Raw genomic sequence first — 23,181 nt, 5'->3', positions numbered from 1 at the left:
CGAAAACAACTGCAAGACATTCCAGTTCGGTGACCGTATAATTCCTCTTCGCCTTAGTCAAAGTACGACTTGCATACGCCACGACGTGCTGACGGTTGTCGTGATACTGAATTAGCACGGAAACAACACCGATACCACTAGCATCTCTATGCAGTTCTGTGAGTGCCTCCGGGTCGAAATGGCGCAAGAGGGTCCCGGAAGTAAGCAAATACTTCAGCTGCTCGAAAGCAGCCTCACACTCAACGGTCCATCGGAATGGGGCGTTTTTGCGGAGCAACTCTGTCAGGGTATGAGCAAGCTGGGCAAAGTCTTTGATAAACCGACGAAAATAGGAACACAGGCCCACGAAGCTACGGAGATCCTTCACAGACGTCGGTTGCTTGAAGTCTCGGACAGCACTGATTTTGTGCGGGTCTGGCCGTATACCGTCCCTGTCGACTAGATATCCAAGCACAAGGGCTTGACGCTCACCAAAATGACACTTCTTCGCGTTCAAAACGAGACCAGCTTGTTTGATGCAATCTAGAACAACGCTAAGCCGATGGTTGTGCTCGTGGATTGTCTTGCCAAAAATAATTACATCATCGAGATAACACATACATATCTCCCATTTGAGACCGCGAATGATGGAGTCCATGAATCGCTCGAAGGTAGCTGGGGCATTGCATAAGCCAAACGGCATAACGTTGAATTCAAATAACCCATCGGGCGTGACAAAAGCAGTCTTCTCTTTGTCAGACGGATGCATTGGTATTTGCCAGTATCCAGACCTTAGGTCGACGGACGAAAAGTATGCGGCCGAGTGCAGACAATCAACAGCATCGTCGATGCGTGGTAGCAGATACACGTCTTTCTTTGCCGCGGCGTTGAGACGGCGGTAGTCTACACAAAATCTCCAAGAGTTGTCTTTCTTTTTTATCAATATAACCGGAGCTGCACAGGGACTGCTTGACTTTCGAATAACGCTTTTCTGCAGCATGTCGTTGACCTGATCGGCGATCACTTGCCTCTCTGACGGGGATACGCGATAGGGTTTCTGGCGTATCAGTGTAGCATCTCCCGTGTTGATGCGGCGGTGCATACGGGATTCGGGCAACATGGAACAACGCTTGTTTCGAGCGAGATCAAAGACTCCCACGTAGCGTGTAAGTACCTCCTCAAGGACATTCTGCTCGGAAGAAGGCAACGACTTATTGATCATACGTTTAATCTCGGCTGAGTAGTTGGGTGCAGTCTGACCTAAAAGATGGAGACTCTGAGACCATTCTGACGTCAATTGTGGCCTGCTCCTCGAACGTTTCCAGTTTGAATCCAGCTGGTAGAACAACAGGCTCTGAGGCTGCGTTGAGCGCCCACAAGCAAGCATGTCCGTCGATGGCTGTAAGGACAGACCGTGGGACCAGCACATTCTTCTTGATGGCGTTTGCATGATCAGGCTCCACAAGCCCCTGAATGTACGATCTCTACTGTATAATGGTTTTGTTTTGCTTGACCTAGAGACAGTGTGATCGTTGCAACTTTCTAGTTTAGAATGAGTTTCGCACTGTGCAACGTTTTTTTTTACCTGAAAATGTTTGTATAAATGTATGTATGTGTGTATTTGTTTATATATCTATACTGTTCGTGTGTATGACCAAAGCATGGTAATTGATATGTATTCACCGCTACCATACGATACATGTAACTTTCCCATCTGCCCTCCTGCTTGGTCCTTATAGGGCTACAGTATGTAATAAATAAAATAAAAAAAGTCCAGTGCAGGGTCCTGAGCGGACATGAGAAGAGCATACGGGTACAAACACTGCTGTCCGACCAGGGATCGTCACATCTTCAGACAACGAAAGAGCATCGATGGGCAGAGTCGGAAAATCGTCAACTATTGCAGCGGGCAACGTACTTTGTAGAAGAATCTCTCCAGTTCCACAATCAAGCGTAGCGCCACATTCATGAAGGAGGTCTATCCCTAAAATGATGTCATGAGTTGCGCGAGCCAGTACAGGGAATTCAACTCGGAAATTTTGTCCACCAATCGCGAGTACAACTGAACAAATACCAACAGGGCATAACGATTCGCCTCCAACTCCACGAAAAGTTTCTTCACGATTCCACGCGAACATAATTTGTGACCTAAGAAACGATGTTTGAAACGAAGGTTCATAACCGAAACAGCAGCACCAGTGTCTACAAGAGCAAGAGTATCTACACCGTCTATACACACACGCACTTTGTTCATGAACATCACAGCAGGAGGAGGAATTGGCGAAACTGACCGTCCCACGACCGCACCTCCATCGGTCGCACCAGTTAGTTTCCCAGCTGATGCGAGGAAGGTGACCGACGACGCGGAGACGGCGACCGGCGGGACCATGTCGGAGGCGGCGTCAGGCTTCGCTCGGAGGCGGGGGACTCGCTGCGAAATTCGTTAGGCCATTGCTGTCGGGCACGGTGGTCGGCCGGGTGAGAGGTCCAGGTTTCGTGCATACGAGGCGGGAGCGTCGAAAAAAAAATGGCAGCATATCCACGGAGTGAATGATGGGGAGTGGGGCGAAGCATTCGTCCGTCCATTCGTTCTTGCTTCCGTCCGTTCCTGCGTACGTCTGTGTAACCGTCCATGCGTCCATCCACCCGTCCGTGCGTGCGTCTGTTCGTGCGTCCGTCCCTACGTTCGTCCATGCATGCGCCCCTGCGTCCATCCATGCATCTGTCTGTGTGTCCGTTCGTCCATCTATTCAGCACTCCAAGTACCACCATCTCGCACCTTTTCATCATATATTCTCCATATATAAGCACCGCCATCCAGCGGACATTTCAAGGACTAAACGGGAGGTGACACATGCACACTTTCTTACGGCTTGCGCTTCGGGTTTACTTCCCACCTTTAACCACGTCGAGTTCATGGTATATACTAGTTCACTGTATTCATGGCTATGCGGCCGAACGCTCGCTAAACCTTTCTAAAACCAAGGAGGTTACACCCAGCGAGTATAACGTAGCAACCCTTTCTTGTCAGATCGTGCTCAATGTACATGCCAATAGCTGCTAATGGGGATCGGAGCGTGCGCGTTACCTAAAGGCCGAATGCTCCTGTCTCTAATTCCCCCTCAGCAGCCATAAACATGTGCATTAAGCACTATCTTTTATTGTTCAACAACGCACAGAAGAAATCTCTCACCGGAACCACCTTGGAGGTCAAAATCGTAAGGACCGCTATTTCGGGTATGTGCCGCTGGTGGTTACGTACTGCGAGGGACGCATAAGCCACGCCATAAGGAGCTTCGCCCCTAAAACGTGGCGGCACAGGCGTTTCGTACATACGAGCCGGATACGTTGAAAACCGTGGCGGTGCAGGCGGCCGTCTGGGACAGAAGCGCGAAATATGCCTTGGGAGACCACATGTGTAGCAAACGGGGACTTGTCGGCTTACATTAGCAGGAGCAGAGGTGGCAGAAGTACGCGGAGACGGGTCGTGCTCCGCAGGAACATTTTGTGATGACGCGTAGTAATCTTCTGGTAGCGGCCTGGTTGACGACGGTCGGAGGTCCGCAGCGGCACGTCGAGATGATGACATCCGGTGGTGGCCACGACCCATCGGGGAAAACGGAAGCCGCGGGGTAAAATCTGCAGTTTCTGTGCGTGGTCGGTCTTCGACGTGGCGCTCTCGCATCCAGTAGGGAGGTGGCTCGGGGCACGCGGCGAACGAGCATTGGTAGTGAACGTCACCTGCTTGAAGTCGTGCGAGCTCTTCTCGAACTACCCGACGTACGAGGAACGGAATGTCTTCGCAGGTGGCGACGTCCATACTTGCGACAGTGGGAACATTGTCCAAGCGCCCGAACTTGGGTAGAATTCTCCGGGTCTTCAACGCCTCGAATGCGCGACACTGCTGCCTGAAAATCGAAGGAGTGTTCAAGTTTTCTTTTGTTATCGAAAAATTGTACACGTCCTCGGCGATGCCTTTTAACAAATGAACGACTTTGTCTTCGTCAGACATGTTTGCGTTGACAATCCCGTAAAGCTTCAATACTTCTTCAATGTAGGTTGTGCACGTCTCGCCGGGCAACTGAGCCCTACGTGACAGCGTTTGCTCATCTTTCTTTTTCATGGAACTCGTGTCCCCAGAGCAGGCCTTCAGTTCCTTAACAAATATATCCCAAGTGGGGAGGACATGTTCATGGTTCTCAAACCAAAGCAATGCTGTCCCGGCAAGGAAGAATACTACGTTCACGAGCTTCGCCGATGCGCCCCATTCATAGTAGCGGCTCACTCTGTCGAAGTGTTTTAACCAAGCGTCCACGTCTTCGTCAGTTTTACCTGAGAAAATTCGTGGCTCAGGTGCACAGTAGTCTGGTTGTCGAGGTCGACGGCCACCTTGTGCCATGTCGGTGGCACTGGTGGATGCAGCAGCGTAGTACGTCAGTGGAATTGCTGTGTCGTCGTTCATGCTGATGTTGTCCGGGGGTAGGCCAGCTAAGCATCTGCTTCTTCGAAGAACTTCTGCTGCGGGGTCCAGGGTGGCACGTTACCCAGCACCTCCACCAGAGCTGTTACGGATGTGATGGGTTTATTTACACTGACAAATGTCAGCGCTCTACCATTACTGCCGAATCACCATCGCTCGAGAGCGTCCGATCTCTTCTTCTTCCTCGCTCTTTCAGTCCGCGTTACAATATATATATATATATATATATATATATATATATATATATATATATATATATATATATATATATATATATATATATATATATATATATATATATATATATATGAGACAACTCAGCAGTTTTCTTTATTTTATTTCCAATGGTTCGTTTGGACCAGTCCTCGTCAGGTTTCGCGATTTGCGAACTGCGACCATATGCACTTGTTCACAAAACCTGACAAAGAACGTTCCATTGGTCAATACTGTTGGCAATAAAATTAAAACAACTGCTAAGTTGTGTTGCATCTCTTCCCAAGTACGTTTGGGCAATTGGGAAAAAATTGGCAGCATATCCACGGAGTGAATGATGGAGAGTGGGGCGAAGCATTCGTCCGTCCATTCGTTCTTGCTTCCGTCCGTTCATGCGTCCGTGTGTGTGACCGTCCGTGCGTCCATCCGCCCGTCCGTGCGTGCGCCTGTTCGTGCGTCCGTCTCTGCGTCCGTCCCTGCGTTTGTCCATGCATCCGCCCCTGCGTCCATCCATGCATCTGTCTGTGTGTCCGTTCGTCAACTATTCAACACTCCAAGTACCACCATCTCACATCTTTTCATCATATATTCCCTATATAGAAGCACCGCCATCCAGCAGACATTTCAAAGACTAAGCGACAGCTGGCACACGCAAACTTTCTTACGGCTTGCGCTTCGGGTCTACTTTCCACCTTTAACCACCTCGAGTTCATGGTATATACCAGTTCACTGTATTCATGGCACTGCGGCTCAACACTCGCTAAACCTTTCTAAAACTAAGGAGGTTACACCCAGCGAGTATAACGTAGCAACCCTTTCTTGTCAGATAGTGCTCAATGTACATGCCAATGGCTGCTAATGGAGATTGCAGCATGCGCGTTAACTAAAGGCCGAATGCTCCTGTCTCTAATTCCCCCTCAGCAGCCATAAACATGTGCATTAAGCACTATCTTTTATTGTTCAACAACGCACAGAAGAAATCTCTCACCGGAACCACCTTGGAGGTCAAAATGTTATACTTGTTACATACTACAATGGCTACGAGGGACGAACGGGTGCCGCTGTAAGGAGCTTCGCCCCTAAAAGTTCTTCAGTGTGTATATTGCCACGGGCATGGAACGAGCCCAATTGAGCCATTGGAATGGATCGATCTCGTTCCATGCCCGTGGCAATATACCTACGCGTATACTGAAACGTACACGTGACTACTTACGTGGTGAATAATTCCACGGAGAAAAAGACGAAGTCCCCGTTGTCCATGCCGAGGTCGTCTGCCGTGAGCATTATTTCCCGCACCGTGTCGGGGGACGCGCATATGACGACGACTGTGAAAAATGAAACGAAATGAGAAGACCAGTAAGTCACCAAAACAATAAAGAACGTTTTAACCAAGAATATCAAAAAAACTGCTTAACAAGTCGTTTCTTCAAAAGCATTCAGTAAGCTTGTTAGCTCTGTTTTGATAAATAGAGTGAACCTTCAATGAAAAAGCGCGCAATGTAGTGACATAATTGGATAGTTAACTGAATAAGCAGGCCTGCACGTCCGCTGTATTTTGTTTACTGTTGAGCCATGGTTAAGAGACAAGAATACTCCTTCTGCTGAGAGCAAGAATGTTTTCTTCGTGCTTGCAAAAGAAATTTTCTTATTACCACGTTGTCAAAGGAAGCACCGGAACTGTTAAATGCGAAGCATTTCTCCGCCCAGCACTGTGACTTTGAACGTCTGTCTACCTACGTATCTGTCTATCTAGCTGCCTACACCTGGGTGCTCTCGTCATCACCCTCTTCGCTTAGGGTAATACAAAATTTACATGAAAGGGCGAGATGCTTTCTCGAATATGACTCGCTCTTCATGACATGAATAATGTCACGATCCCGTTGCCTACGTCGTCAAATCATTTCCACCTGATGTGTGGCACATACCCGCGGGCGATTATGTGCCGCAGGTGATTCACAGTTTATATCTACCCAGGAACGGCGAGAACAAACATATGTAATTTTAACACATGAGCGTAAAAAAGATGACAGAGGCTGCGTTGACCAGACGAATTCACATGATAAATGTCAGGGTCCCACGAGGAATCGAACTCCAACATTCTGCGTGACAATCAAGTATTATACCACAAAGCCACACCAGGTTTCGGAAGTACGTTTCAAATAGACCCTAACGTTCGACAAATTTCAATTGGGGTTGCAGTGCTGAATATTCAATTTTGTAAACAAATCATGTGTAATCTTATGACACAGTCATCACGTCGGGTTAATGCAAGTTGTAGTTGGGCGCCGTTCAATGAAGTTGATTTACATAGCAGTTTCGAGGGCTGCCACACTTGCGAGCATCAGCGCTTTGCACCATCTTACCGCTTCTGGTGTTGCTAATATTGATTGATTGATTGATTGATATGTGGGGTTTAACGTCCCAAAACCACTATATGATTATGAGAGACGCCGTAGTGGAGGGCTCCGGAAATTTAGACCACCTGGGGTTCTTTAACGTGCACCCAAATTTGAGCACACGGGCCTACAACATTTCCGCCTCCATCGGAAATGCAGCCGCCGCAGCCGGGATTCAAACCCGCGCCCTGCGGGTCAGCATCCGAGTACCTTAGCCACTAGACCACCGCGGCGGGGCTGTTGCTAATATTCGTGGTGCTGCTGCAATCTTTACGCAACTGTAAACAACTGGTTATATATAACATTCGTGCGGCTCTTTAAAGTTTCTAAAAGTTAATTCGAGCGCGAACACACGACACGATCACTCACACACGCACACACCTCTGCATCAAACGCACACAGCGCTCACTTCCAACTGATTTATTCATAGCTCGAAGGCTTGAATATATACAGGACACATGTGCGCACTAACACCATAGAAGGCCAACAGCATACGTTATTAATACGAACAGTTAATCAATGTGGGGTGCACGTTAAAGAACCCAAGGGGGTCGAAATTTCCGGAGCCCTCCACTACGGCGTCTCTCATAATCATATGGTGGTTTTGGGACGTTAAACCCCACATATCAATCAATCAACAGTTAATTAATGTCATTGCCTAAGAGCGATAAACTGGAATTTGCTAGGTAACAACGATAGCGAAGAGGCGCTTACACAGTGAACTTTTTTTTTTTTAATGAAAAGGGCCTCTAACACTTCACGTGCAGTTTTACTTGCGCTTCTGCCTAGAATCTTAGTTTCAGAAAATCGTGCGTCACAACCACACAAGATGACATGCGCAACCAGGTGCGCATACTTGTCATCTCGTTTTGTTAATTTTTGGGCGTGTTCCCTAAATCGGCCATTAATACACCGTTCAGTTTGGCCAATGTTCACTTTTCTGCAGGATAAGGGTATGGAGTAGACGATCCCCATGGAACACTTAACAAAGGCCCTCTCATGTTTCTTCTCGCAGCCGCGCTTCATCCTATCGCACACACTTTGGCACAGTCTTCCTATTTTTTCGGGTGCGGAAAACACTATCGGTACGCCGTGCTGGGCGCGACTTCATTGAGCTTATGCGAGAACTGATGGATATGTGGCACAACTTGTGGCCTAATCCTTAAGGGCTGGGTAGCAGTCATCGCTTCCCGTGTTTCACGTTTGAACTTCTCCAGAAGTGATTCAGCAACGGTCGTAATGACCGATCGAGGGAACCCAACAGCCTCTAATCGGCTCACCTGATTGAGGAAACTAAGTTTCATGCTGTGTGGGCACGACCTCTTTAGCGCTGATTTCAAGCAAAGAAACGCAACGCCCCTCTTCACAATCCTTGAGTGGGCAGAATCGTACGGCAACAACTCCTTCTCAACGCGAGTATGATAAGACCAGCAAAAATGCTCACTGTTCCATGTGAGGCTGAAGTCTAAAAACTGCAGACAAGCTTCTTGTGGCAATTCAACAGCAAAGGAAAGCCCTTGTCCTAGCCTTATAAAAACGTTCAAAATAATATCAGGGGATGTAAGGTCGCCCTGCTTATCTAAAGGAATTAAAACATCATCAACGTACCTAAATACCTTATACCCCCCCCCCCCGCCTTTAAAAGCATTGTCCAAGTGCCTATCTACATCCGCTAAAAAATTGCCAGCATATCCATGGAGTGAATGACGAAGAGTGGGGCAAAGCATTCGTCCGTCCATTCGTTCTTGCTTCCGTCCGTCCATGCGTCCATCTGTGCGACCGTCCATGCGTCCATCCGCCCGTCCTTGCTTGCGTCTGTTCGTGCGTCCGTCCCTGCGTTCGTCCATGCATCCGCCCCTGCGTCCGTTCATGCGTCCATCCATGCATCTGTCTGTGTGTCCGTTCGTACATCTATTCAACACTCCAAGTACCACCATCTCGCATCTTTTCATCATATATTCCCCATATAGAAGCACCACCATCGAGCGGACATTCCAAAGACTAAACGAGAGGTGGCACACGCACACTTTCTTACGGCTTGCGCTTCGGGTCTGCTTCCCACCTTTAACCACCTCGAGTTCATGGTATATACCAGTTCACTGTATTCATGGCACTGCGGCCCAATGCTCGCAAAACCTTTCTAAAACCAAGGAGGTTACGCCCAGCGAGTATAACGTAGCAACCCTTTCTTGTCAGGTAGTGCTCAATGTACATGCGAATGGCTGCTAATGGGGATTTCAGCGTGCGCGTTGACTAAAAGCCGACCGTTCCTGTCTCTCATTACTCATTAGCAGCTATTGGCATGTACATTGAGCACTATTTTTCATTGTTCAACAACGCACAGAAGAAACCTTTCACCAGCACCACCTTGAAGGTCAAAATGTTAGACTTGTTACACACTACAACGGATATGGGGGACGAATGGGTGCCGCTATAAAGAGCTTCGCCCCTAAAAAATAAAGTTCACTGTGTAAGCGCCTCTTCGCTATCAGTTCTCACCTAGCGAATTCCAGTTTATCGCTCTTAGACAATGACATTGATTAACTGTAAGTATTGATAATGTATGTTGTTGGCCTTTTATGGTGTTAGTGCGCACATGTGTCCTGTATATATTCGAGCCTTTGAGCTATGAATAAATCAGTTGGAAGTGAGCGCTATGTGTGTTTGATGCCTGGGTGTGTGCGTGTGTGAGTGATCGTGTCGTGTGTTCGCGCTCGAATTAACTTTTAGAAATGTTGTACCAACTAGCCCAACAACAAGTTATTTTACAATACACCTGTTTAATGTTTACGGCTACGCGTGAATTTGCACGCCTCTTTAGCTCCACTTCCCCATCTAACGCTTCGCTGAAGAAACAAATTACAACACTGCCATTTTCCGTACGAATGCTTCACATAACATTGATTCCCATGGTACGTGAGGTCTGCAGAATTATTATTGGCAAGTAGATTTTCAATATAGGGAGAGAGAGAGAAAACATTTATTGAAAGAAGCTTGTGAGTGAAGGTGGGAGGGTCCCTTGATCCAGGAACCCTCTGGCTTGGACAGCCCGCTCAGCTGGTGCGACGAGCTGACGCTGCTCGACCAGGTCTGGCTGGGAGATCGCAGCCTCCAAAGTTTCACTGAGGAGGTCTTGGTCCGCATCTGGTGCTGCTGCTCGTAGTCTTTGGACGCTTACTTTGCACTGCAGTAGGAGGTGCACCAGAGTGTCTGCCACACTGCAGTTAGGGCAGATGTAGCTGTGCAACGTTGGCCTCATATGGTGCAATAGTACGCCGTGGGTGAACGTGTTGCTTTCAAGACGCCTATAGTCAGTCCTTTCGTCTCTTGTGAGTTTTGGATATGGCAGAGGGTATAACCTGCGTTCGAGCCGATAATGTTGCAGTAATTCATGGTACGTTAGTAGTATGGCTTCTCTTGCCTCTGATTCCGTTGAGTGGGAGGTGCCTCGGATCTCGTATGGGAATGCCCGATTGACGCATTCGCGGGCTGCGTTGTGTGCCGCTTCATTTCCCTCGAGACCTTCATGACCCGATTCACACGATGCATGTGTAGGGAGGGGGATTGTCCATGCGCTTTAGTAGCCTAATCGCCACCGTGGAGGTCCTGCCTTTCAGGTAGTTCCGTGCCGCTGTTTGTGAGTCGGTAAAGACCACGATGGTATTCTCACTCGTCTGGGTGGCGAGTGCTATAGCAGCCTCTTCAGCTGTTTCCGCACGTTTGGCGAGGATAGTCGCCGATGCCAGTACCACGCCCTTGTAATCTGCGATGGTAATCACGAAGGCATCACGTCCCAGATATTTGGCTGCGTCCACGTATCGCGCCTGCGGGTCATTGCCATGCTTTTTCCGGATCATGTTAACCCTAGTGAGTCGCCTTTTTCGGTGATGTTGAGGGTGCATGTTTTGAGGGATCTGATTAATTTCAAGGCTTTCTCGCAGCTGTGCCGGTATTTTGCCTTTGCGTTCTTCGTCGGGTTCTAGTTTGGTCTGGTATCCTGTGCGTCGAAGGACGGCTTGCCCTGTGAGTGACAGCTTGAGTCTTTTGACCTGGTTGATGAGGTGTGCTTCGGTGAGTTCTTCCTACGTATTATGAAGTCCCGTGCGAAGCAGTCGGTCAGTGGAGGCGGCTGGCGGCAGTCCTAGGGCAAGCTTTGTAGCCTTTCGTATCAGCAGATTAAGTTTTTGTTTCTCCGCTGTTTTCAAGTTGAGGCAGGTTGTTCCGTACGTTGTGCGGCTGTAAAGGAGAGCTTGTACCATTTTTAGGGTGTCGTGCTCTTTGAAGCCACTGCGGCGGTTAGCCACCCTTCGGATTAAGTGGGTGAGCTGTGTCACAGCGTACTGAAGCCGGGGTAGGGCAGCGGAGCCAGACCCATCTTTATGTATATTGTCACGGGGTCGTGACGTGGCCGAAGACAGGAGACTTTGTGTTGGAATTTAACTGTTTATTTGGGCGAACCTGTGCCCTGTAAACGGAAAGTCCGATTACAGTAGCAGTCTTGGACTGATAGCGGCGAATGGAGCGTCGGCCATCGATAAACTACAGACAAGCGGCGAAGTGCGTCGGCATTTATACTCTTGCCATCGAATGTTCTAGCGTTATCGCTGGCGGTGGTGTAGGTTCCAGAATAATCTGTACAGTTCGCAGAGTGGGCGTGATCTTATCGAAATGATCGACTAAAGTCCGGAAGCTTCTCTAAAACTGCACGCGCGTTTTGCGCTGAGAATTGTGTAGTGTTTTGGGGCGATAACAAAACTTGAGAAATGGAACGTGGCATTGCCCCCCTCTGAAAAAGGCATCGTCCTGATGCTTTAACTAAAGATGAAGGTACAGCAATAATGCAAGAAATTAGAATGAATAAATTACAATACAATAAAAAAAACACTGTTTCAGTTTGTTAACGCGCATGAAACGGCTTGAGGCGTTCGACATGGACGACTTCATGTCGCGATCGGCGTCGTTGAGAGTTCGTGATGCCGTCGGGGACAACCTCGTAATCAAGTGGGCCGAGACGTCGAACCACCCGGTACGGTCCGAAGTACCGTCGCAGAAGCTTTTCACTTAGTCCACGTCGGCGTGTCGGCGTCCATACCCGAACACGTTCACCGGGCTGCTATTCCACGGAGCGTCGTCGAAGATTGTAACTGCGGCTGCTGGTCGTCTGTTGATTCTTGATACGGAGACGCGCGAGTTGTCGGGCTTCTTCGGTGCGTTGAAGGTGAGCCATGAGCTATGCAGCAGCATAGCTCATGGCTTGCAGCTGAGGCTCTTGAGGCTGAGGAATGCCCAGCGATTGCTGGATCTCCTGGCGTACGACGTCCGCGAAGGATTCCACGTGAGGCTGCGCTGAAGGAAGTAATTTTCGCAGCTCTTCTTCCACGATCGCTCGGATCATCTCACGCAAGTCAGTGGTTCCAAGCGCTTGAATGCCGGCGTAGCTGGTAAACGAGAAGCTACGGTTATATTGCCACGTGCGCATCTCGAGCGTCTTCTCTATTGCAGATACTTCTGAAAAGAATTCGGCGACTGTCTTTGGCGGGTTTGTGATCAGCCCGGCAAAGAGTTCCTGTTTTACTCCTCGCATGAGTTTACGGACCTTCTTCTCCTCGGACTTGAGAAATGGAACGTGGCAATATGTAGTCCAAGGACTCGAAGCGTGTCAACTTGTGGTATTTGGACTCCCTGTAGAAAGACTTGTGGGTCAAGAGTGTCGTAGCTTGGTGGTCTAACCCGGGTGCGTGCCGCAAGTACTAACAGTTCCGACTTTTCTGGAGCACATTGGAGGCCGCAGGTCTTAAGATATCCTTCAGTGATGTTAAGCGCCTCTTGAAGTCAGTCCTCCTGTTCACCCGTGCCTGAACCTCTTGTCCACATAGTGATATCATCGGCGTATAACGCCTGATGTATCCCAGGGACAGCGTCCAAGAGACGTGGGAGCCTAAGGAGGGCCAAGTTGAAAAGCACAGGTGATACCACTGAGCCCTGCAGCGTGCCTTTGTTAGGGAGGTGAAAAAGGTCGCTCGTGATATTGGCGATCCCTACAGTGGCAGTGCGGTTGGTGAGGAAAGCCAGCATATAGGCGTATGTCTTGGCACCGCAGCCGACATCTTCCAGGCTACGCAGAATGGCTTCGTGGCTCACATTGTCAAATGCGCCCTTTAGGTCCAAAGCTAGAACAGATGACTTACTGTGCTTGCTCAAGCGGAGAAGAATATCTTCGTTTATCTGCATGAGGACGTCTTGTGTGCTGAGAATTTGGCGGAAGCCGAACATGGTGTTCGGTTAGTGACCATTGTCTTCGATATGTGTGGTGAGCCGCTCGTTTACCATGTGCTTAAAGAGTTTCCCAGCGAAAGATGTAAGGGAAATGGGACGAAGATTCGCAATCGAGATTGGCTTGTTTGGCTTGGGTACCATGGTCACCACTGAGTGCTTCCAGGCTTGTGGTAGCTCGCCCTTCCTCCAGCAATCGTTATAGTGCCGAAGGAGCGCCGTCCACGCCCGGGGCGGTAGCTGTCGTAGGTGCTTATTGGTCACTCCGTCTTTTCCTGGGCTCGTGTTGCGCGTAAGCTTAGCGAGGGCCGCGTGTAGCTCTGCCAGCGTGAAAGGTTGGTCTAGTGCTTCGTTCGGTGCCCCTAGGTACTCCCTGGGTGTCAGATTGTTGACTGAGGTACCTTGCTGGTTAACCGAGCCACGCAGTTTTGCTTCATGGTCTTTGAGTAACTGATACCCTGTGCCCTCATAGTTGTGTATGAGCCGCTGAATGGTATTTTTTTATTAGTTTTGGTGTGGGTGTCGTCGATCAAGGCTCCAAGAATGCGCCAAATTTTCTTTTTGCTCAATGTCCCTTGAAGTTTGTCGCAGAAGGACCACCAGTTCTGGCTCGCAAGGTTTTCGGCGTACTCCTGTGCCTGTCTAGTGAGTACGGCAATGCGGCGCTTCAGCTTGCGGTTGAGCTTTTGTCGTTGCCATCGTTTAATAAGCGATATTCGAGCTTCCCATAGGTGAAGGAGATGATTATCGACTGCCAGATTGTCCTCGTTCAAATGTATCGTTTTGGTATGTCCGTCAGCAACACTTACAATACTGTTTAACCAGGCTTCAATGTCTTCGATACTCGAGTCATCATCAAGGTCATTCCCGTAGGCGGTCCAGTCCGTGAGCCGAGCTTTTCCTGTCTTGAGCGAGCGGTGAGCCTGTTCGGCCTCTATTTGAATTATGTGATGGTCACTACCTAGAGTGTCTGGTAGCCTTGTCCACGTTGCGTTGTGCACGTCTCTAGTGAACGTGATATCAGGATTAGTATCCCTCGACACGCTGTTGCCAACTCGGGTTGGATGGAGCAAGTCATTCCACAGCGTCAACACAGTCATTCAACACAGTCATTCCACCGTGTTGCTGTGCAGCGTCGTGAACACGCGCCCCCTTCTTGGTGGTGCTGTGATAGCCCCAGGCCGCGTGTGGACCATTCAAGTCCCCAACTATGACGAGTCGGTTGCCGTTAACCATTTGACAGAGCTCGTGGACGAAGTGGTCGTATTGGTGTAACTGCTCCCGCGGAGGGCTGTAAAGGTTGGCCAGGTATTAGCTTTGTTGAGTCTTCCGAGTGGGAATTATCTCCACGATGGTGTGTTCGATACGAATGTCTTCAATTTCATGAGCCTGTGTGGTTAGTCTTCTTGACTAGAATTGCGGCGCGGGGTGAGCATGTGAGAGTGCTGTAGCCAGGGAGCTTGATTTTTTTCTGTGTGGGTTTCCTGCAACGCGATCATATCTGGATTATTTGTTTTAACATATTCTTGCAAGTTTGCAGAACGAGGTCTGTAAGATCTGTGCCAAATTCGTAGAGTGTGGAGTGGCTCAGACTGTCTATGTGTGGGAGCTGCCATTCTGGCAGTTGATTCCCGCCTGGTGCCGGTCGTTTGGTGCTGTCGATCGAATTTCTACTGCAGTTTCATCCCCTAAAGCCTTCCGCTCTTTCCGCTTGGTCCCTGATTGCTCCACCAGCTGCCCATGGGTAACGAAATTTTTGTATGCATATGTTATGAAGTTATGCTGTTGTGCCATGAAGCCATCAAGCTTGGCGTCGAGCGTGCTTACAGTACGGGTCAGTGGGCCTACCTTTTCTATAATTTTAGTAACCACTTTCTCTATGGTTATGTCTATGGATGCGAGGAGTTTCGCAGTAAGGGCTTTCTCGAAAGCTTCAAGGCGTCGTTCGACGAGGTCGAGCATCTTCGCTTCATGTGCTTGCCGCCTTTCTTCTACCCGCTTGATTATTCTGGCTTCCATCTGTTTTAGTATGATGTCGTCAAGTTCTAGTGTGCTACACTCGGCTGGTGGGCGTTGTTGTACCCTCCGTTGTAGATCTTGGACTTTATTTTCTAGAGCCCGGATGGTCGCTGTCTGAGCAGGCGAGATGGTCGAGGCACTTGTAGTATTTAGAGAACTGGGCCCGTCACTACCGGTCACCGCGGCGGCGTAACTGATTCCCCTAACGGGGCGAGACCGTGATGGCGTGCGGGATCCAGAGCGACCTTTTTTTCTTAGAGCGAGAGCGATTTTGGTCAAATTTTGGGAGAAAAGAGGGAGCCCGTGAAATTTCTCATGTGATAACTGACCCGGGTAAATCATTGGTGCAAGTACTGCAGTGATTCTCACGGGCGCGGGCATTATCGAGCTGCTGGCGTCTTACTTGACAGGGAGGGGGGTTGGTGCGGAGTTTCTTCGTGCATTCCTTTCTAGCAGTCTCATGGTCTTCTCCGCAGATCTTGCACATCGGTTGGCAGGCATGTGGTTCTGTGTCCTTGTCATGGCCGCATTTGTAGCAGAAGTTTGCTTTCGGCTGAGGCAGATGTCTTGTCGGTGACCTAGGGCGCCACAGGTTCGGCAATATTGGATGGACTTCCGGTATGGCTTGCACCGGTAGTCTCCACTGAGGTACGTTACGTAAAAAGGAACGTGCTGCCCGTTGAAAGTGATAACTGCAGCTGTGAAAGATCCCAGCATGTGCGCGCCAAGAACGTGGTATCATGGGTCTACGCGAAGTCCTGCAACGATCTCTGTGGGGCTCGTTGCTGGTTCGAGGCCGTAGATCACTCCGCGGCACACATCATCGGGGTGTCGAATGTGCGGATTCACTTTATATAGTACTCCACCGAGCTGTATAGCATTTATACTTTGCAGCTTGGAAGCTAGTTCAGTACTCGCTGTGCTTGCGATGATCACATTCTCTACTTTCTGCACCTGCACTCGCACATGGTCATAGAAGTCCTGCTGGGCTAAGCCACTGGATCTTCCGATGGCATGTGTAACCTCGATGAGTGTTCGTTTTGAAAGATCCAGTCCTGGTTGCGGGCGGAATACAATTTTGAAGTCATCAGTAGGGAATGGCCGCATCATAGTGCTGCGTTGACGTTGCGGTTGAGATTCGACGTCTGGCTTCACAGGTTGCGTAGCTCGTTCTTCAGCTGACTTATCTTCTTTGGCTGACTTGCCTTTACGGCCAGCTTGAAGCCACTCAATGTGGGCTTTGCCTGTCGTTTTGCCACTACTTTTATCAAACGTCCATTGTGATGCCGTTCTTGAGTTACCCTCCGTGTTGTTCACTTGCATCGTACTTGGTCTTTCTTGACGTGGGTTAGACGTCTGCGTTTCTATGAGAGCGTTAGCTCTTTACCTCAGACGCTGCGTCTCTGTGTTGCGCGAGCAGCGTGCTCATGCACTTACGAGACGCTGGCGTCCAGCTCGTTTCGCAGGCTCGTCCTCGTGCCACAGCGGCGTTCGCGTACAGCGCGGCCTCTGAATTCCTTGGCGATGTTGCGTCCCAGCGAACAGGTACAATATGTTTAGAGTTCAATATATAGTAAAAAAGTACACTCACTGCGATGAGTCTGGTGTCAAACGATGGCCTGCAATGTGAGGAATCCCAGGTCACCAAACGCGAGCAGTGTCCAGGCAAGGTTGCACAGAAAATAGCAATAAGAGCAGGAGCCCATGTTGGGTGCGACTACACACCTCAGCCCCCTGGCGACTTTTTTCTTCAATAAAGCAAAAAGATAATAACGCGATCCTGTTCCGGTTAGAAAAAGAGCCAGCACTTGAGGAACAAAAATACATGAAAAAACATATGACCACGCGGTCGCTGGCATGCTCTATGAATAGCTTCTTTTAATTCACAGTGGTAATGGAGTACCAGCTAACAACTGCTCCTGTATTTTCACGGTGCACATCAAATAATATCATTGCCGCGCCGCGGTGGTCGAGTAGCTAAGGCTGCTGACCCGCAGTTCGCGGGATCGAATCCCGGTTGCGGCGGCTGCATTTTCGATGGAGGTGAAAATGCTGTAGGCTTGTGTGCTCAGATTTCGGTGCACCCCAGCTGATCAAAATTTTCGGAGCCCTCTACAACGGCGTCTCTCATAATCATATGGTGGTTTTGGGATGTTAAACCTCGCATACCAATCAATAAAATGATATTATTAACTAGTTTGCTGTACAGCACACAGCTGATTGTCTCAGTTAACAAAAATCGGATAAACTCAGTCCACAAATTATTGCTAACAAGCATGATGCTGATCATCATAGGCACTGCATTATTAGATTTAGCGGCAGTTCGTTCATTTTAAAATTCACAAATGCATTATTCAAAGACTTGCTTCTACCACCAGGTACACTGCAATCACTATCGGTGTCAGCTAGCTAAAAGTAACTGCGCATCTGTTGCACAACCATCAACCATATTTTGGGTCCGCAAAACCGCAACGCCACTTACTGCGGAGGGCAAAAAGACAGGGAAGACACATGACACTGAGCAATAACAGACTTGTATAAATTGAAATTCTCCTTTAAATGTCTCAATAAACATGGCGTGGGAAAATGCGTATGTAAATATGAAGAGAATGAAAACATGAGTGCTCTTACTGAGAAATTATGTGCTCGGAGAAAAAATGCGACATAACAAAAACATATAACACAGTAAAAGAAAACATGCCCGCAACTTCGCTTCGAAATCACAAGAAACACTAAAGTTCACTTTGCGCTGACATATTTTGATGAAAGAGGGTTTGATGAAGTGCATGAATGCGACAAGAATATCAAAGATGAAATATTTCACGGTTGCGCCGATAACTTGAGAACGAAATTGCACCACAGAAAATGCGCCGACGCGAGTCAGAGAACAGGACGCAGCATAAAAGCAAGGGGAAAACTTTATCTGAAAGGTAAACGGTGCGAGGAAGTGAAGCACATGCAGCTTCTTTAGAGCACACTGTCATTGCTTTATCACCTGTATTTTTGAAGGACCTGGATAAATGACGTATAGCAGTTAGAGTACTATAAATTAGAGGCACGTTAAAAAAAACAAGCCATCCATTATCGACGCAGTTTTATTTGCACAAATCTGCGAGCAACTACGCCTGTGCGCATATTGATGACGGCGCGCTTTGACGTCTTGGATTGCAGAGAAACACGTTCTTCCATAAGCCGTCACGACGATTAACGTGTGAACAGTAGGCGGTAAGACTTGAGGGGAACGTAGCATAATAGTTAGCCACCAGCGAATGTCTTATGAAGTTTGTTACAATGTTAATTAAATGGCGCGCATCGCAATCGTCACTCATCTGATCAACCAAACTACCACGCAAATCTATGTGCACCGGAAAAAGCTCATGTTAACCTCCATTGAAACATCACCGGTCAAATGAATTCGGGCAGTCTAGCAATAGCCACTAATATCACAAAATTTCTAGCAGCAACTATGCGCTAGACAACGCCGAAGCACAACAATATGTACACCATATAATATGCGTAAAAAAACACTACCGGCTTCTGTCTTATATATAAACGGTAACACACGTCAGTATATAATCTAATAGCCCCGCCGCGGTGGTATAGTGGCTAAGGTACTCGGCTGCTGACCCGCAGGTCGTGGGATCGAATCCCGGCTGCGGCGGCTGCATTTCCGATGGAGGCGGAAATGTAGGCCCGTGTGCTCAGATTTGGGTGCACGTTAAAGAACCCCAGGAGGTCGAAATTTCCAGAGCCCCCACTACGGCGTCTCTCATATTCATATAGTGGTTTTGGGACGTTAAACCCCCCATATCTATCAATCAAGTGTTTGATCTAATAATAATTGGACAATAACAGAGAGCTGATGATTCAATCAAACGCGAGATTAGGTAGGCGATAACTGAGACCTAAGGTTGTTGGTAAGCAGTCATTAAAAGGGACAGAACGTCGAAACAAGGACACAAGAAATAAATCACACGTGCAAGAATCAACACTGCGCATTCACATTCTATGTTTAATGATTGCTTGGCGCTATTGAAGGGAGTTGACGACAGAGGGGGAAAACGAGGCTGATCCCCCTATATAAGAATCGGTATAACATCAAAATGAAACGTGTTTTTACAGAGGTAGTTGAGTTCATATAGTGGTTTTGGGACGTTAAACCCCACATATCGATCAATCAAGTATTTGATTTAATAATAATTAGACAATAACAGAGAGTTGATGATTCAATCAAACGCGAGATTAGGTAGGCGATAACTGAGACCTAAGGTTGTTGGTAAGCAGTCGTTAAAAAGGACAGAACGTCGAAACAAGGACACAAGAAATGAATCACACGTGCAAGAATCAACACTGCGCATTCACATTCTATGCTTAATGATTGCTTGGCGCTATTGAAGGGAGTTGACGACAAAGGGGGAAAACGTGGCTGATCCCCCTATATAAGAATCGGTATAACATCAAAATGAAACGTGTTTTTACAGAGGTAGTTGAGCGTTTATTGTGCATTGTTTCAGCGAAAGCAATAAATTGCAAAGTCTCGTTAGGAACGGCAAGCAGCTCGAAACTTGCAGTGCACACCTCAAGCAGAAAGCACACACAAAATTACCATCACAGGACAAGCGCGGATCAAAAACCGCCACAGCTTGACACTTAAAGTGCGCTGTTCAACCAGAAAAAAAGACGCACGAAACGAGCGCGGGACAATCGCGAACAACTGTCACATTTTTTCCTGCGTCGTGTGTCAGTAGCGCGCCCCTATCGTAAACGCGAGGGCGGTGGTTCGATTCTGCGTGACAGGTGCTTGCCTTCTGGATTTATTAAATGCGAAGTATTTCTTAGCGAGCCTCGGTAACTTTGAGCGTATTTATCTATCTATCTGTCTATCTATCAATGTAGCCGCTTATGTTTGGGTGCTCTCGTGGTCACGCCCTTACTTAATGTGAACCAAAATTAGCATAGGAGGGCAAGATGGTCTCACGAATATTACGCGCTGGTCAAGACAATGAATAATGTCACAATCCCATCACGTACGTCGTCAAACACTTTCCACCAGACAGTGGCACATGCCAACGAGAGGGTATGTTCCGCTGGTATGCGGGTATGTGCCACAGCTTATTCAGAGCTAGTTATTACCCAGGAACGACGAGAGCATGCATGGACAATTTCAACGCGCGAGCGTTAAGAAATACCCGACATCGTTAGCATGGACCCGACGAATGCAAACAATAAATGTCACAGTCCCAGCTGGAATCGAACTGAAGCATTCTGCGTGGCAATAAAGCATTTTTGAATAGAGATACGCCAGGTATCGGAACTACTTTTCAAACAGACGCTAGTCTTCGTCAAATAGTGGTTGCAGTGCTGCCTACCCAATTTTATAAACATTACACATGTACTTCTTTGATACAGCTATCACGTCGGGTTAACGTCGATTGTAGTTAGTTGTCATGCGCTGAAGTTGGTTTATGTAGCAGTGTGCAGGACCAGCATCCTCGCGAGCATCAGCCTATATTAGCTTCTGGTGTTGCTAATACGAGTGTTCCATTTGGCATCGTTGCGCAAGTGCAAACAATTGGTTATATGAACACCTGCAACTCTTCAACATATGTCTGTACGCGCAACATTTGTACATATATTTAGCGTCATTTCATGACGTGTCGCTCAATAAAAGATTGTAACACGGTCCCCTTGCCATCGCATGCTTCGAATAACGTTGATTCCCAGGTACGTGGGATCTGCCGACTTTTTTTTAATTATTCGAAAACACTACAATTTACTCAGTTTTGTCTACGCTCTAAAGATGCGAAAATTTTCAAGCTGTCATGAGCAACTGTTTTCTAATTAAAGCGCATTTCTCTAAAAGCGCATGAAAATAATTAATGAAGCAATGCGCAAAACGGTCAACTTTAGGGGAATTTCTTTTCGTACCTCGTTTTGCCCTATTTCATAAATTTCAAATGGTGGTCACGGGCGCCAATAGTTTTGACACTCGAAATATTTCGGGAAAATACTTGAGAGCTAATGCTTATATGTGTGTGATTTTTAAATTCTATTTGATTGAAATTGATTTTTGGCGAGCGCCCTAGTTGGGACATTTGGTGTGGAATGACCCAATAAATAACCGTTTCTTGAATCATGATGGCGCTACAGGGAAGTTACGTTCAATGTAGCCTAACGAGTGATTACACTTAGATATTACATATTGATGGATATGTGGGGTTTAACGTTCCAAAACCACCATATGATTTCGAGAGACGCCGTAATGGAGGGCTCCGGAAATTTCTACCACCTAGGGTTCCTAAACGCGCACCCAAATCTGAGCATACGGGCCTACAACATTTCCGCCTCTATCAGAAATGCAGCCACCACAGCCGGGATTCGATCCCGCGACCTGCGGGTCCGCGGCCGAGTACCTTAGCCACTAGACCACCGCGGCGGGGCATTAGATATTACATAGACAATGTGATCGGACCAGGACAGAGTGTTAGTAATATTGATGCCAATGTACAGTCCAGTGCATAATTTTAGAGACCACGGGAGCGCATGCCGAGGTGCATCGCTGCGCCTTCTGGCGGCTGCACGGCTTTCTCCGGGAGCGCGTATACTGCGCACGCTCGTCCCATATCACCCGGCAGCCTGCCCTTTCGCTCGTTTCAACGGCGCGCATCTCGAAACGATGCGGACGGCGCAAGGTGCCACTTCTGCAGTCGCTGTACAAGCACCGGTACGCCCGAGCGATAATATAGCGGCGAAAATGCCTCTAATGTAATAGCATGGCTCGACCGTGCCATGCAATACGCTTTCTTCCTTGATGCAGCGCGCAAAACATGCAGTTTCTCAGCTTTTCTCAAACGGAGTTGCGTGATATGCTCATTTTGCAGTGATGAATTTCGTGCTCTGTCTCGGAGACGTTATGCCAGCTCCATTTCTTGGTGCTAATATCGCGCGTGCAGTGGTATGCAGTAAACCACTGAATAACGCGCGTCCAGAATGAATAGCCAGAAAACGCGATAAATAAACAGTTTATTCTTATAAGCCAGTAAAAAAAAGAAAACGATAGCTGTAACTGATATCCAGGATAGACCACTACTTTCAGTATTTAATCAAACGCCCATCGGCGGCAATCACTTGCGCCACACGAGATGGCATCGAATTGTAAAGCGCGGCCACGATCCCGGGGCGTGAACGAAGTGCTTCCCACTCCTCCTGTATGGCCGCGAATAGGGTCTCCTACGTTGAACTTCCAAGATTCCGCGCCGCAAGTCGGCGTTTCACATGACCCCAGACGTTTTCAATGGGATTCAGGTCCGCTCCTACAGGTGGCCATTCCAATGTGCGAACAGCAAGGCCCTCAAGCAAAGATTTCACACTGCAAGCAGTGTAAATCGGGCTCCTGTCATGCTGGTACACAAAACAACCATTCTTGAACGGTCCATGCAAGACATAAAGAAGCAATTCTCTCTCTTTTATAAGGGAGTACGTGGAGGCTGAAAGATTCCTATCGATAAGAACCAGTGGTCCAAGTCCTTCCCTGGTCATGGCGGCCCAGACAGTCACAGAGCATCGGCAACTGGCAAAGACCGACTGCGTGTACTGTGGTGAATACCTGGCGAGGAAGGAAATTCTGGATTGGTTACACGGATTTATAAGAACGACAATGGCACATAGTCACTTTATCCCCGAACAATTTCGTCTTACTTTAAGATCCATATAATGAAATTTGAATTATGCGAGATCGCCAAGATGGTGCGAAATATTCGACATGTTGGTGAGGCACCCTCAGTGCGTTCCAGAAGGCCTCGCAAACTCAACTGTATTTTT

At 48.1% G+C, this 23,181-nt stretch overlaps 1 protein-coding gene across 1 annotated transcript in view; it reads right to left on the bottom strand.

The window, feature by feature from the left end:
• LOC119171523 (atrial natriuretic peptide receptor 1) overlaps nt 1-23,181 on the bottom strand; it is a 770,478-nt gene that overhangs the window by 633,883 nt on the left and 113,414 nt on the right. The window contains exon 2 of the mRNA XM_075892139.1: nt 5,886-5,997. Coding sequence (XP_075748254.1) covers nt 5,886-5,997 — 112 coding nt within the window. The remainder of the gene's footprint in view (nt 1-5,885; nt 5,998-23,181) is intronic.

Source organism: Rhipicephalus microplus, chromosome 4 (genome assembly GCF_043290135.1).
Source record: "Rhipicephalus microplus isolate Deutch F79 chromosome 4, USDA_Rmic, whole genome shotgun sequence".
Lineage (NCBI taxonomy): Eukaryota > Metazoa > Arthropoda > Arachnida > Ixodida > Ixodidae > Rhipicephalus > Rhipicephalus microplus.
The sequence above is the reverse complement of the archived record's forward strand: the minus strand, read 5'-3'. Positions and strand labels throughout refer to the sequence as shown.